The sequence below is a fragment of the Bactrocera dorsalis genome, chromosome 5, assembly GCF_023373825.1.
Source record: "Bactrocera dorsalis isolate Fly_Bdor chromosome 5, ASM2337382v1, whole genome shotgun sequence".
Lineage (NCBI taxonomy): Eukaryota > Metazoa > Arthropoda > Insecta > Diptera > Tephritidae > Bactrocera > Bactrocera dorsalis.
In genome coordinates, this window is record NC_064307.1 from 29,093,512 (window position 1) to 29,110,149 (window position 16,638).

At 33.3% G+C, this 16,638-nt stretch overlaps 1 protein-coding gene across 30 annotated transcripts in view; it reads left to right on the forward strand.

Annotated features, from left to right (window-relative positions):
* The window catches only part of LOC105225059 (gamma-aminobutyric acid receptor subunit beta), a 105,692-nt gene that overhangs the window by 4,459 nt on the left and 84,595 nt on the right, over window positions 1–16,638 (forward strand). For 20 of the 30 annotated variants that reach the window (XM_049458756.1, XM_049458748.1, XM_049458771.1 and 17 more), the window contains exon 2: window positions 4,795–7,436. In XM_049458756.1, the coding sequence (XP_049314713.1) occupies window positions 7,228–7,436 (209 nt within the window). In that variant the 5' untranslated portion in view covers window positions 4,795–7,227. Of the gene's footprint in view, window positions 1–1,055; window positions 1,765–1,794; window positions 2,109–2,498; window positions 2,704–4,794; window positions 7,437–16,638 lie in introns of those variants that run through there. The other 10 variants (XM_049458757.1, XM_049458752.1, XM_049458759.1 and 7 more) reach the window with 10 other exon arrangements.

Below are 16,638 nucleotides of genomic sequence, written 5' to 3' on the forward strand. Positions count from 1 at the left end.
GCCAAGAATGTTTGCAGTTGATCCTCGAATCACCCTAGCCCCCATATTAAATATGGTCATCTAAAATGCAAAATAAAGTAACATCACTTTTCATAATATGACAAACGAATGAAAAACGATATAATAGAAACCACTCATATTGAAACTAAATTTGAATTATTGATCGCCGAATATACCAATTTGTGTATATGCACTTAAAATGGTTTTAAATATTTTGTGTTGGTCATTTTAGTTATTTCGATTTTTCCTGATTTTATCCTTGCAAGTTGCGAGGGTATAAAATATTCGGTGACGCTGGAGCTTAACCCTTTTTTAATTTTTTTGTGTTAACATGGTTGATAGCTGGTTTGTTAGGGTACACACGATGTCTCATAGGCAACGCGGCTTTTCTGTCATATGTATAAGGTTGATCGAAAATGTTATACACGATTAAAATAAAGGGAAAGAATGTTGATCATTTTTTTTTTACTTCATCACTGCATCACTGCGTAAAAATTTTTTTCATTTTTAGTTTTTAGCTGATTGAATTATATTTAACGATCTTTTTACATTTTAAAAGTAATGCTGTTGTTGTTGTTGTAGCGACAGCAATTTCGAGGAATGGTACTGAGTTGACAGCCCTTGGACGTTTAAATTAGGTTCCGCTCCGGCTACTTAGATCTGATTGTCGTCGGAACGGAAAGTCCTCATTATTTGCACAAGACTATAAAGGTATTAGGAAAACAGGAAAAATTAAGTGCAGCAACTGCAAATGCTACTGTTTAATTCTTGAAAAAGAAAATTAAGACCATTTCTGGTCGACACAGCCTGCGAGCGACTTTAATTAATCATTCTTCTTCTTCTTTAATGGCGTAGACACCGCTTACGTGGTTATCGCCGAGTTGAAAATTAATCATTATAATTATAATTACAATAAGACTAATGCACAAGCTTAGCTATTTAACTACTCATATAATATATGTATGTGAACATCTGTTCCATATAAGTAGTATATATAAATGCGCATATACGCAATGAGAATTGCTTAAAGAAGACAGGTATATGCATATGTGCATATGTATATATGATGATATCAATACAACTATTTGACGCTTTCATGCCGTGCACATCTGTTCGACATAGTAAACAGTTCTTCCACTGCCTCAAAGTATGCCACACTTGATGGTCATGCAACGCCATGATGTTGCCATATTTTCAAAATATCCTACCACAATGCTCACTTGCATAATTCACTGCGTCATACCTGTCTTCGTTTCGCCTCTTTAACTTACGAAATCCGTTTTGTGTTAATATATTTGTTTGACACACTAAAGGTGTGCTTGCAAAAGAGATTTACTCACACCTTACAACTGAGTTAACAACAAACACAACAACGCTGAGCAAAACACTGAGCAATTGCAGAGTATTGTGAGAGAGGACAAAAATACTTGTAAATGTGTATCAGAAATTGTGCAAAGAGTATCAAAAGGATATATTGGTAAATGAAACTTTTGCCGCTCACTCAATTTCTCTTGAATAACTGTAGCGCTCTCTTCATCTTCGCCAAAAATACGTATGAGTACTCACCGTTACCATTGTACTGCCCCAAGTTGTTTTGCACTAGAGTCGATCACACTGGTTGACGATGACGGCGACGACCTCGCCAAGCATATTGTTATAGTGCGCGCTGCTGAGTGTACTACTTGCTGTACGGTACGGTGGAAATCCTGCGCGCAAAAGTATACTTCAAAATTGTGCTGCATTTTTATTAGAGCCTGTGCAAAGGTGGGGTATTTTTAATACACAATGTAAAGATTATATGGAAAAATTTAATACAAATTTAAAATAATTTAGAAAAAATAAATTGAAAAGTGGTAAAATTGCGGGATATTAAAGAATTTATAAAATAAAAATACAAATTGTTATTTGCTGCTATAAGGCGCGCCCAGATTAATTGGTGTAGAAAACAACAAAAAAGCGAGAAAATAAACCGTACTTTATTGGTGAAGCTGTTCAATAGCAAAGTTATTAAACTGTGAAAATAAAATACTTCCAGTGTGTTGTTGAAAATAAATGTTTACATAAAATACACTCAAAGCCTGAATTTATAAAATAAAATATAATTCGTGGTAATACAAAGTGTCGTAAATAAATGCTATTGGAATTAAAGTATTTTGAAAAAAAAAAATAAAGTAAATTTCAAAGAAAAAAGTTGAAAAAATGTTGTTCAAACGAAAAATTGCTAACTTAAAAACTGAGGATTCGGGAAAAAATGTTTAAAATGTTAAAAAAAAAAACAGTTAGGAAAAATTATATTTAAATAATATTAAGTGAAAAACTGAGGATTACGAAAAAAATTTTACAAAAAGAAAATACAAAATTGGTCAAACCTATAATATTCAGAACGAAAAAAAACGAATAAGAAACACCATGAACCAAAAATTTAAATTTAATATTGAAAATCAGTGGAATAAAAATTAAGAAACTATTTTACCGACCTTAATGCTGCTCTATTTTCAATTAAAACCATTAATATCGTTTCGAATTTTCAACTATTTTCAAATAATTAATTATATTTATATGGGAGTAGTGGTATCAGAAATTAGATATTGTTGTATAGACTTACTGGTTTGTAAAAACAATCAAAAGAGTTAGGAAAAGAAGAAGAACAACGTTGAGAATTCAAGCATAAATGACAGGCAGATAAAAGGAACTAATGGAAAGGTTTAACATATTAGCACTTTTTACTTTTCTTGAATTCATAATATTTATGGCACAGATCTCATTTTTAGCTGTGTTTACATCTGTAGAAACAGTATTGTTTTTACAAAATATATTCTTGAATAGAATATTGACTAAAGCAGTACTGATATTTCCTTGTTTCTTATTGGGGTTGCGAATTATTTTAAGCTAAAAATGTTGTATTAAAATTTAAATTTTTAATTTAAAAATTATTGGAAATTAAAAATAAATAAACTTAATTTAATTGGAAGTTAACTCTCTCATGTCCGAAATAAAATGAGCGATGCTAAAAAATATTTGAGTACAGATATGTTTTAAGCGCGACCTTAATATGAACCGACCAAAATTTCTAAGTTCTAGGAGCCCTGGTTTGAGAGTACTGAAGTCTAACTTGAATTAAATTTGTTTGCCTATTTTTGTTTTGTTGTGATCTCTTACTGTATTTAGTTACAAAAATCCCTTACTATACGAGTATAACACAATAACTGGTTTATTCAACTTTTTTATTATTTCTTATTTTGCACTGGCTATTTAAAAAAAAAAAAAATGTGATCACGTGTAGACACAGAGACAATAAGCTCACAATTGAAAAATTACAAGAATTTTTCGTTGATACTTGGTGTATGCATACATAAAACCGTAGTCTACTGCAGAAAAAGCCGTTGTCGAAAATAATAAGAATGAAGGAAGTTATAACAGCATAAGTACAATGTTGTCTATAGGCAATAGGCAAGAAAGCCTAAAGCAAATTAAAATTATAAGTTTCAATTGTAAGCTCGGAATTCAAAATTTACTCAAAAATTGAAAATTTAATTTAAATAATTTTTAATAACAAAATCGGATTTTAAAACTGCAAAGTCAGAATTCAAAATTAAAAATTTACTAAAAAATTGTAAATTTAATTAAAATTTTAAAACTTAATTAACTTTAAATTGCAAAATCGAATTTAAAATAATGAAATATAGTTGATTTGAAGGAGTAAATTTGTGGACAAGTGCCACAAAATATTGAAGTTGATGGCTCTTTGCGAGCTCTATTTGAAATTAAGTAGAACACTCGTACGCGAAAATTCAAAAATATTATTTTTTTTATGTTTTTGATTATTAATGTTTTTTATTGTTTGTAAAATTTTCAAAATACGAATTGTATGCTTTGAGTTGTAGTCAATGATTATTTCATGATAGCAAATGCCCGCAATAGTTGGTTAGCAATAGCTATGAGTAAAACCACAGAATTATACTCGTACTACTGCAGAAGCCGAGGAATGGAAACGGACTCTTTAGTTAGTTTTTATAAAATTGAAAACTATTTTAGTATTTGGATATATCATCATAAGTTAGTCCAAAAAGATTGGAAGATAAACCCAAACTATTTGTTGGAATTGTCACATAAGCTCTCCATATACATATATATTCATTATAATTGGAAGACTAGCAGAATTTCTGTAGGTAATATGGAAGGGTTTACAAACACAATACAACTTTGGTTATACAAAATACCTTTCAAATACTTCAGTTCCATCCGAACGTTTAGTTTCGAAAGATAGTCAGACAGTGAGCAAAGAAAAATAGAATATAAGAATTTAATCAAACGAAAATAATTTAATAACAAATCGGTGGACAGTTTTTTAATAAAAATTATTTCCAAGAATTTAAGAAAAATTGAAAATTATGCTAAAAAATACTTTAACTCAAGCCTCTGAAACGCTTTGTTTTCATGTAAAGCAATACTTTTAACATTGTAAACACCGCCTACTCAGAGGTAAGGTATATACATACATAGGTATATGTATGTAAGGAAAAAAATTATAACATCTGCAATCAGATTTTAGATAGAATTGCTAAACGCTGAATATAATTATGATATATTTTATACTAAATGTGATCTGGAAGAGAAATTTAGTGAACATTAAACTAAATGTCATCTGCAAAGGAAATTTGGCGACTTTTTCTGTAAAATAACTCTACTAACTAATACTTATATAATAATTGATATGATTTTCTTCTTAAAAACAAATAACAAAAATACGAAAATTTTACTTAACCAATTTTTTAACATCAAATTTTCTTCTAGCATCTCAAAATGATATTTAGATAACAAAATTACGAAATATGCAAATTCATAAACATGTCATCAATTAGTAAAAATAAGAAAAAGACTGTAGTGAGAAATAAAAAATGTGGACTTCAGCAAAAATGTGAAACTTAAAGTGCGCTAAAAATCAAGAGACACCGTGTACCGTGCCGAATGTAGAACTTTTATAAGTACCGAAAAAGAAAAATAGCAAACAAGCAAATCGAAAGCTGAGTGGTGCAGAGAAGCGGCGTAAGTGAGATACATATTGAAAATAAATCGAAAATTATAGTAAAACAAAAAACCAAATTAAAAAATAAATAAATAAAAAGAAAATAAATAAATAAAAAAACAAATAAACAAAAAATAACTAAAAATAAAATGAGAAAAGTGTAAAACTGTGCAGTTGAATAAAACATAACTGCCACTAGAAAACACATAATTGGACTCAAAATTAGCAGCTCGGTTGAACGAGTTCACAGGCAAATAACTGAAGATGAAATTAACCTGAAAGCACTGCACGCACACGCAACACCTGCAATTATAATAAAACTAAGCGACACCGTTGAGGCGTGGAGCAGTCAAGAAATTTCAGTTCAACAATGCGCAACAATACTCGTATAAAGAAAAGTCTGCGAAAAGAGTAATTAAATGGAAAAGAAGCAGGAAAAGTAAACTGGAACTGTGAACCGAGGTATTTGATAAAAATCTGTAGCAAATGCGAAAAGGTGGTCAAACAAAAAGCCAAAAACAAACATAAAACAACTGCAGTCTTTACGCGAAATTGTCGTTAGCGCTGGCGTATACGCAACCACAAACGAACTATGCGGCGCTAGCCAGCGGGCTGCTACTGTCAAGCCACGCCAGCAAACTTATGTAACACAAACAACAATTAAAAGTAAAAAAACAAAGCCTGACTGCGTGTAGTTGCGTTTACGTTTGTTGTTGTTGTGTTATTAATTTTATTGCTGTAGCCTAAAAACGTTTTGACTTGGCACGCACACATACCGCTGACCGCGCGCAGCAAAGACAATTGGCAGTCGCGCGTCTGTGGTGGTCGGAAGACTTGCACACGCGAGTTGTGACTGAAAGCAAAACGAACATTTAGTTGTGTTTCAGTTTCAGACAAATTTTTCTTTCATATTATTTTTATATTTTTTCGTTCTTCTGTAATCATTTCATGCGACTCGTGGTTAGAAGCGTAAAGCATAACGCACGCCGGCAAAGCACGAAGAACAGTAGATAAAAACACATAGAACAATATGCCAATAAGCACGCACTTAGTAACGAAAATAATACCGTGACAAAATAAAAAAAAATAAGTTACAGTGGAAGAAATAGTTGTGGATATATGCGACGAAGGACGCGACCCAAGAAGCAGCGCATGCATGTGTGTGACATATTTTTAGCTAGCTAGTCAAATAGTTGAACTGTAGCGTTAGAACCTGAACCTTTAGGGAGGACACCAACGCTTACAGTGACAAGCGGAAAGCAAGATAATATTTTACCGAGCACTATTTACTAGCGAGTACCAAGCGAAGCAATCAGTTATCCTGCCATTAAAATAAAGCACGTGCAACAAACATAACAACAGCGGAAGAAGAAGCACCAATATTACTACTAATACAACAGCTGCAGATTGGCAAATATTTCCTATTTTTACTGTGTCGCAATCACAAATAGGAAAGCGTTATAGCGTTGGCAAAATACTTTTCCTTTAGTATGACGCGCGGCAATGTCTTGACGCTGACGACGGTATCATGAGTGTCTTGCGGCATAATAGAAAAGTAATATAATATATTCCACAGAAATGAACAGATAAAATTGTGCTAAATATTCATAAGCACAGCAGAGCGAGTGCATAAAGCAGACAGCGTCAGGGCGCCAAAAGGAAGGCGATAAAAATAGCAAACGGAAGCTGCCAGCGTCACTGCAGCAAAATAGACCAAATAAATAATATATATGTATATACATACAAGACAACAACAAGACTTGCACATCGACATCATCAATAAAGCTAACTAATACTTGAGCAACAAAGAAACAAAAACAAAAGGCCACAGCACAGCAAGTGGAGCAGCAGAAAATATTATAAAAATTCATAATCAAAGTTATAAAATACACAACGCCCACAGCAGCAGCAGCAACAAACGACAACAACAACAAACAATAGCAACAAACGCCAATCACAACAACTCATCCATCATCGGGCAGCGTGTGCGCGTACATGTGTGTGTGTGAGTAATATGTTGTAACTAGTAAGCTCCTCCTCCCTCCACCCCGACATCACAAGCAAACGTCGCCAACATCTACAGCTTTAACTTTATTAATACAAGCAATTGCCATTTCATTCCGTTAGAACGGCAATATCGGGCCCCTCGTTATTGGTTATATTGGTAAATATAGCGTCGTAATACTTCGATTCGCATCAATATGGCCTTTAGCAGCAGCAGCAGCAGTAGTAGTAGTCGGTACGGTGTCAGTAGTGGCGGCGCTTACGGCGGTGGCAGCATATCAACGTGGGATAGATGCACAACAGCGTTGCTATTGCCGCGAGCACGTCTCATCACCCTCTGGCTGGCATTCAATTTAGCGCTGATCGTACAGGAGCCAATGAAGAAAATCGCCTCAGTCGATGCAGCGTAAGTACTCACATAAATTTATAACCGTACATACATATGTATGTATTCACCAACATTTATGTAGTTATGTTTTTATGGGTATTTCTCATATACTGTTATATGTGCGCGCTAAAATAGTTTAATGAGCGTTTATGGGTTAACAACTACTGAGTATTTATAGCATAATTAAGTCCCCGCTGCACACATGCTTTATTAAGTTATGTAATTTTCTAGGAGAAAAGTGTGAACTTAATAATGATTTAATAATAGAGAAGTTAACCATGCTCTGGACAAATGCAAATGTAGCTACATTTAGAAGATCGTTTGTCGATAGAGAACTTTACTACTCAATTGCGTACTCAGACCGAAGTACCACCTGATGGCAAGAGTTATTCTGCGTTGGTCAATTATGGTCAGTTCTTAGTTTCCCAGGCCTAAAGCTACACTGATAAGGTCCAACCAGTTTGTCATGATGGGATTTAATCTTTCACACAGTACGCTAGATATAACCTTATATGCGATGTTGAGGAGACTTATTGCAGACTTGTGGAGTCTCCCTTTTTTGTAGATTGGGCAGAACACACTTAAATTCCAATCGCCGTGCATGCTTTCGTCCGCCCATATTGTAAAAAGCAGCTGATCCATGTTCCTTATCAGTTTTTGGTCGGCGTATTTGAATAGCTCCATCGGCCCCCGCCGCTTTAGTGTTCTTCTGCGGGTAATTGCTATTCGAACTTCTTCATGGTCGGGCAGTAGAACGTCTGCTGCATCGTCATCGATTGGGGTTATGCCTTCACTGCAATTACAAGCATTACTCCTGTCGGCCGGCTTGTTAAGCTTTTTGTACTCACATATTCCGATCTCTTCTCAAAAGTAAAAGTTGAGAAATTTGGTATTGTAGACGCGCGACATCAGTTCACTGCCCTGCTTATAAAATTAAGTCAATCGAAAATGCCGTAATTAAGCTGTAAATAAGATACTAAACTGATATTTGATACAGTAAATCGCAGTAGAGGGGAACATCCGCTGTTTGGAGATTTTTGTGAAGTGGGTGTAGCTTGCCCCTTATAAAGATAAATGTATACATCTCACAAATGAGTTAAATTCTAAAACTTAAATTATCAAAAAATATATATATTTTATTTTATAAATATATTTTTTAGAAAAATTCATAGGGGTCGATATCAAAATAGCACAATGCGATTGACACTACCAAGCGCCAAGCTTTAGGCGAATTCATACATCTCAGTAATTACTCAGCAAATTTTAATCAGATTTTCATTTAAAATCTAGATATTTTCGGAATCTGCCTATAAATTTTCAAGGTTCCAGATACGGGCACCATATGTGAACCCTAGTGATATCTAGTATTAAACTTTGTAAGGAATATTTTAGATAAATGGGTGATCTAATATACATTTTTTTTTAACTTTCGATTAACTTTATATCGCAATGTGTAATATGTATATCTAAAAGAAATTTAGAGAGAATCTGATGACAGCGCCTAATTGTTAATTGGTCTTAAAATTGATAAGATTGAATGAATACTCCACTAGCCCATACATTTATCAAATACTACTATGAACAACAAATCGTAAGATTTTGTTAATAATTTTAGCATTTTTAATTTATTCTTCAAAACCTATATCGCCCCCACAAAGTAATCCCCACTGGCCGTAATACGCCAGTGCAAACGTTTTTTCCAATTTTCGAGACAGTATTTAAAGTCAGTTTCCAGAATAGCCTTCAATGTTTCTCCGGAGCCAATAGTCACACTGAGCTAAATCAGGCGAATACGGTGGTTGCGGCATATATTGGTTGAAAAATTTATGAAAAACTCACGAAGAATTAATGCAGTTACTTTTTTAGGCACAAATGATATTTAGAAATGGATTTCACTGATCCTTCCGATATTCCAACTATGCCAGTAAGATCTCTTACTGTAAATCGTCGATTCTCAAGCACCAGTTCCTTTATTTTATTGACGTGTTTATCATTAGTTAATGTTTATGGCCGTTCTGAATGTGGTTCCTCGTTAGCGTGTTATCGACTCTTTGATAAATCAAACACTCTTATTCGCGACATACATTGCCGAAGACGTTTTCCAACATTCTGAACGTTTCGGAATCATAAATTTGATTCCACATAAAAAATATAGTAGAAATTCTTTGTTAAAAAATCGTAAAAATCTTCGAATCCCCTTTATGTATTTCAGAAAGACAGGCGTTCACTAAACATTAGTGACTTTTTTGATGCGAAATTTGGCAGAGAGGTTACTAACAGTCAACCTAGAAAAAAAATGTTTCCGAAAAAAAGTCTTTCTATCTTTGCTCACAGTAGTTCACTAAACACTAGAGAATCTGTGTGGTATCCTAATGAAAAAGACCATCTACCATATTTATTTGGTTGTATAGATATACCAGAACTTTCTGATGTGAATATGAATATATTCCACGCTGATACATAATGCCACATAGTGCCGACGTAATGCCGGCATGGTGCCGGCATGGTGCCAGTCAGTGCCAGTGTCAAAAGCATTTCTAACGCAATTATTGTTATTATAGCCGCGTTTCATTATAGCTATGGCATTCCTTTGCTTTTGTTCTTGGGTTGTGACTATCTATTTGTTGTTGGTAATAAACAAGTACTGCAGCAGTTCTCATATTAGAACACTTTTACAACTATCAATTAAGCTAACAACTTTATAAAGTGTTAGTAACGAATAAAAAGTGCACAGCAAATGATTACGTCATTAAAAGTGATAATGGAAGTATTGATGGAAGATTTATTATGCGGAATTGTGAATAAAATGTGGATAAATATGTTATACGTGTAATTTGGATTATCGCTATCGAATATAGTTATTAGAGAATCAGAAGATTGAGATTTTGAAGGATTTGTTTTGTCTTTAAATATTTAAATCTCACATGCGTATTTATCGCGTAAATTTTTAAGGCTCATTTTTCAAATACTTTAAATTTAACTGTAAATATAAGTTTGCTACATTTTTAATATAAATTTAATTCTAATGAAAATTGCTAACCATAAATCTTGCGCAAGGTTTTGGAAATTAATTCTACTTCTAATTCTCCCCACTAGCAAACAGTTAGCGAAACACGTGCCATATAATCGCATAAATCTGCTATGTATTAAGTGTCAACTTAAATAATACAAAATGGCGGAAAAGTCACGCTGTTAACAATGCAATAAATTTTTGTTTCTAGTGCTTAATTGTTATTGCTCTTTGTGATGTTTTGACATTTGGTATACATTTGTTGTATCATAATTTGTTTTAATTAATTATTCGCAATGGCAAAATACACATAGCGTAATTATGTAAATAAAGGCTTCTAATTAACTTGACAAAGAATTGTATTTTACTACATCATTAACATCGTGAAAGTGTCCATCAATTATTATTTTTTAGCCTCCCTGCTGAATATACATAAAACATGCGCTTCAGACTTATTTAACTATTTGCGTAATCGAGTTTGAAAAACAATGCTTCAAAATACCTCTGCTACAGTAGTTCTTGTTTTGATTGTTTATTTTCTGTCCAGCTGTTTTAAGACATTTTATCATTAGTAGGCCGCGTTAATCCACTCAATCAGTTTTTTCAGCTGCCTCTGGATCGTTTTGAATTTTCGGTTGGCGCAAAAATGTTTTCCAAATTGCTACTCTTGTGGGAAAACCAGTATTCGTAATACATACTTGTAATTGACCTGTATTTTATATGCTTAGAAGTCGCGGCTTCTAATCAAATGCATTTTTATCCTTCAATTTCGTGTAGACTAAAAGGAATGCATTTGTTATAACAGTTGTCCAATATTTCGATGATGCCTATAAAAGAGGCATCTGACGAATAGTGAGTGGGGAACTAGCTCATAACGTAATTCCTTCAATGTAACGGTCGTACTACGAATTGTATGAGTCGGCTGCAAATGGTGCATGAAGCTTTCACATTGTAAAGGCGGGGTCTTACCTACATTCGCGGTGACATTAGGTTGTCTTCTCAAAATGATTATGTTCTTTGTTTTTAAGTGTTTTAAAATATCGAAATATTTCCCACACTCTTCATTTTTGAAGTAGTCTTAAGGGAACGTATCAGTGTGAACTTTTCGAGAAATCGATTTTTGCATAATCGGATCGTATACACTATAATAAACATCCTCTCAAATCGAAAATTAAATTATTACGGCCACTACAGCGTTCTTTGTGGAAAGGGCACAGAGTGGGTAACATAGCGACTCATTTTTCTCAGAATGGTGTTTTTCAAAATGGTTTCCTTTCTCGAGGAATGAGATGATGTTGAGCGAACATTTTTAACGTCACTCACTATCGCGCTATGGAAGCTTTCATTTTTGTTTTTGAAATCTTTCTATTTTTTCTACGAAAAACTGTCGAAAAGTAGGCCAGAGTATCGAACTCTTTTTTCAAACAGCCGCCATTTTTTTAAAATTTCAAGAAATAAATAAAAATAGCTTCCATAGCTCGATGGCGACTTTCCTTCAAATTAATAATCTTTTTGACATTTTTATTTTATACCAAAATTGCGGCCGCAATCGTGGATATCATACAGGACCTTTTTTACGTGTGATTTCAACAATTTACAAGTATTTAACTATTATGCAACAAATAAATGATTTTATATGCGTCATGACTGTATTTAGTTATAAAAAAATATCGGACTGATTAGTTAATTTCAACATTAAAAAAAATCGCGAAAATCAAAATAGTTTTGCCTAGGTATTGTTTTTTGTTTTTTGGGTATTTCGGTGTTGATATTTAAATGCTCCTTTAAAACAATATTCTAACTTGCCACTAATTTGAAATGAATTAAAACTGTTTAAGCACACACAAAGCGTGAAAACTGAAAAAAAATATATTATTGTTTTCATATTTTGATAGTCTATATCCTTTAAAAAAATAAAAATTTTATAGGATTTTTAAATATTTTATGAACTTCTGGATTCTAAAATGTAACACGTTTGTTCAATCAGCTTTATCGGTTTAGTTTTAAAGACCTTTCTTCCCCGAAATAGCATTTTTCAAAATTGCTGCAGTGATTAGAGGTTTGTTAAAAAGGTATGGCGTTTTGTATTTCTTAAGAAAGTGTTTATTTATTCATAAATAACTAAGTTGTCCCCTTCAAAGTAATCACCGCCAAATACTTACAATGCACTTCTGTTAGCATTTTTTCAATCAAAGCACTTCAAAAGTAATTTTTGCGATCTTGTCAGTTCCTCCTTCGATGCAGTTTTCAAATCCTCAATCATAGCATAGCGTCGTCCTTTCTTGGGCCTCTTAAATTTTGGGAACAAGAAAAGTGACAGGCTGCCAGGTCTGGGAAATACAGTAGCTGTGGCACCATTATTGGGTTGTGTATGACCATATATTCGCTCGTAAGTACATGGTGCAAAAGCAAAAGAAAAGAACACATTTTCTCGACCCTCTGAGAACATTTTTTACGATCGACAAACGTTGCTTTTGTCTAAGGTAGCTTCACCAATGCCACAGTCAAAATTTGTTTTTCACACAAACTATTTTACAAATTCTTTGTTACATTTTTTGGAGTACATAAAAATCTGTATATAATCCAATTTTGGGTGGGCGAAAAAAACTGATCCAACAATAGCAAGGTCTTGTAAGGATTTTTTTATATACTTTATTTGAAGGGTATTATAGCTTCAGATTTTGTAGTTGAATATAAAAAATATGTTCGATTGCATCAGAAAATAACTTTAAACAAACATTTTTTTAAGTTAATTTTCTTTGGTCCATATATTAATAATAATGTTATTAGCAAAAGTAGTAAATACTAGTCTTGTTGTTAAAAACTATGGTTCTAATTTCTGACAGAAATTATGTAACCATTGATTTCAGTGTTTTCATCAGGGTTATATATATAATAATTTGAATGAAGTGCACTATTGCGTGAACACTTAGTACAAAATTTGACATTAAAATTGTCGAGTGCCCATTAATCAACACTAAGCATGAATTAGCGTAGCACGAAAATTTATTAGCATACTATGTGTCAAAACTGAAATTCATATTGTGAGTTTCCAAGAATTTTTTGCCTCTAAAAACTGAATTGCCAAGAGTGACGTTGCAATTACGGCCACGCACACATATTTATTTGGTATAAATGCTTACATTGTTAATAACTGGCTTTGTGTCTTGCACTGCAATCAGCATTTTAATACTGATTTATTTTTTATTGTTTATTTTATTTATGCTCATTTTGTCCCCCCCACCGAAATCTGCAATCCTTTGAGTGAAGTTAATGCGTTTTCAGTTTAGCTCTTTTGACCTGGCTTTTGTCGCATTATTAGCGCATACACCGTGGCAAGGGACGTGTGTGAAAGTCACATGACCCAAAGTGGACTCATACATACATATATGTATGTATAGGTATGTGTGTGTGATGGGACATGCGGCTAGCTTGCGTTTGCAGTTGCTTGGCTGGTCCAGCGGAGCAATTTATGAAATATAAATACGGTTTTATATGTATGTGTACGCATGTAGTCTTATAAATACTTTTCTGCAGTGGTCGGCAATTTCATGCTTCAATGAGTTACGGTATGAACCTTATTAAGCCGTTAGCTGGCAAAGCGAGAGACGGAATCAAGCGGCGGCATTGGACGATATTGAACGATAAAACTGCGAGAATTGCTTGCGGCTGAAATTGTGGTTCGCGAAAGTAATAAATTTTCATATTTAAATTTTTTTGTCTCCTTTCGATACTAAAAATAAATATTTAAATGCCTGAAAATTTATGAGTGCTGCAGCAGAGCAGAGGTGAGATTTTATGGTGGGGATTTTGATTATTTATATTTTATAGACACGAATACGTTTATTTGCTGTTTCGAAATATGGTTGAAGAAGCTTTTTCAAGATATTAACGTTTGTATAATGATTTATTAATGAAATCATAATTAAAAAAAAATTATTTTACTCAATCCTACACGAAAATTATATAACCAGAGCTGCTAAGTAGATTTAAGAAAGTGCCGTTCAGCTTCAGCAGTAGTGGCAATGAGCACAAAAAAAACCCAGAAGTAGCTCTACTGCAGTGGAAGTACACGCAATTAAATCATACATTTGCATGTTTGCACGACAACACAGCCTTTTTTCATTACTTCTCTTTCGTATTATATGTTTTGTGTTGACCTGTGTATCTGGCGTTCTTCTTGAGTGCCAAAAAAGGAAATACTTGTAAAATGTGTCACATGCTGTTGCCCTGTTGTTTGCTCTTTGCTTCCTTTGGCAGGGCAGTAATTGTCAGTGACACTGCCAATGCAGGCCGCTTAAAGGCCTCACCGTAATCAAAATAAGGCCTATAAAAGCGATATGGCGGCCATACCGAGTAAAATAAAGTAGCACAAATTTACCGTTACTGGATTACGCGATCGCGTGCTACAAAAGGACATCCGCAATGCCGTTACATATTCATTTCTCTATACATGCGCACCACATACTTGCACGGAAACACCTCAGATTACTTCGGCACATTGCACGGGGATGTGTCATGTTAAAGAAACATCTCTCATATATAAAAGGTTGTAGTAGATATATTCAAATAACATTAAATTAAATAACTGAATTGTTGAAACCTCTGTTATGTTTCTTTAAGTTCTCATTCAAATCTTAAAGGTGCTGGTTTGATTCTGATTTTGTTCAGTAATTTATTGATAGTTTTAAGCGCACTTCAATATACCATTTTTACTTTACAGTTTTGCATTTTTTTGTTATTAATCACAAATCACTAAAAATAGACTTCTTAATCAACTTTTCAATTCTTTTGAAGAACTTAGGTGAACTTAGGAACATAGTTCAGTGTTTATTCTTGCGTAGTTATAAAATGTATCTGAATATTGACCTAGTTTCAAAAAATAATATGTTAAATTCTCTGTTTAAATTCCTTTGATCATTAATTGGATATATTCCCAGATCACAACTTTCGCAATTTAGAAGTCTTCATCTCAAGAAATCAATGCAGCAGTTCGCCTCGTTTGTTCGTTTTCTCTCTGGCAGCCTATAGCATCGCTTCTCGCATGAGCGATTATCGCTTCAATCTTCGTGCCGCTTTTCTCGTCTAATGTAACATCAACGTAACTTACGTGGCATCCATAAATCGAACTTCTTTTGTACGCAGCCTTATTTAAATGGTTCCATGATCTTTTGTACAATATTTGATTCGTGGGCAATTAAAACAACGATTACGTGACGGTTGGACTCGAAGTTTTATTGTTTCTTGATAATTTCGACAATTGATCATTCAGACTGTGGCTCATCTTTGACTTTATAATTCCCGGAATAAAGTTGAGGAGCTCAAATTTTGTTACTTAACTATAGTATATCCAATACAACCCACATTAAATATACAGACATACTGTTGAAAGGAAAGGAGTTTCTCTGAATTTCAATTATATATCTCACACATTGAACGGTATTTTCTGTTAAAATTTAACTATAGGTACTGGCGTCTATAACGTATATAACTAGATAATGATAATTTTATGATGTGTACACAATTTTAACTAAATCAGCTTATAACTTTTCTAGAAATCGTGTCCACTGATTTCAAAAATGGAGCTTTGAGAAAAAAGGATTTTAAAATTGGTGCGCTAAACCGACGTGACTTGATGGGCGGAACTTCCGAAGGGTCTATCTTTTAGAATTTTACTCGGATCGATTTCAAATTTTGGAATAATATTTTAAACGTATTGTACAATTTAATAGAACAAAAAACAAAAAATCGATTTTTTGAAATTATCAAACCCAATTAACGCCTTAAGTAGTTTTACCAATGCTTCCGATTTCGAATTTAAATAGACTCTTTAAGAGTAAACTTGTTACCGGTGCTTTCTCGTATACGAAGGCTAGTACTTATAGTCAGTACTACAACCTGTTACAATAACCCAAGAGCTATAACTCAGGCGCTTTACACCATATACGAAATAGCAGATATACTTCGAAGAATGAGAAAAAATAAAAAAAATCGTATATGTTTGTAGTTTCTCTTCAGTTCTGATTATAACTGCAAAGTCTAACTTAACTCAATGTTTAAATTATTTATAGAGTGCAAAAATAGTTTGTTAATGTAACTGATATTTTATTCGTTTACTGGATTTTCTCTATCATTTTGAGCTTTCCACGATTCATTTTCTATTCAGATCACAGTTGCATTACTAAAGAAGTTTTCTAAATTTTTAACCGC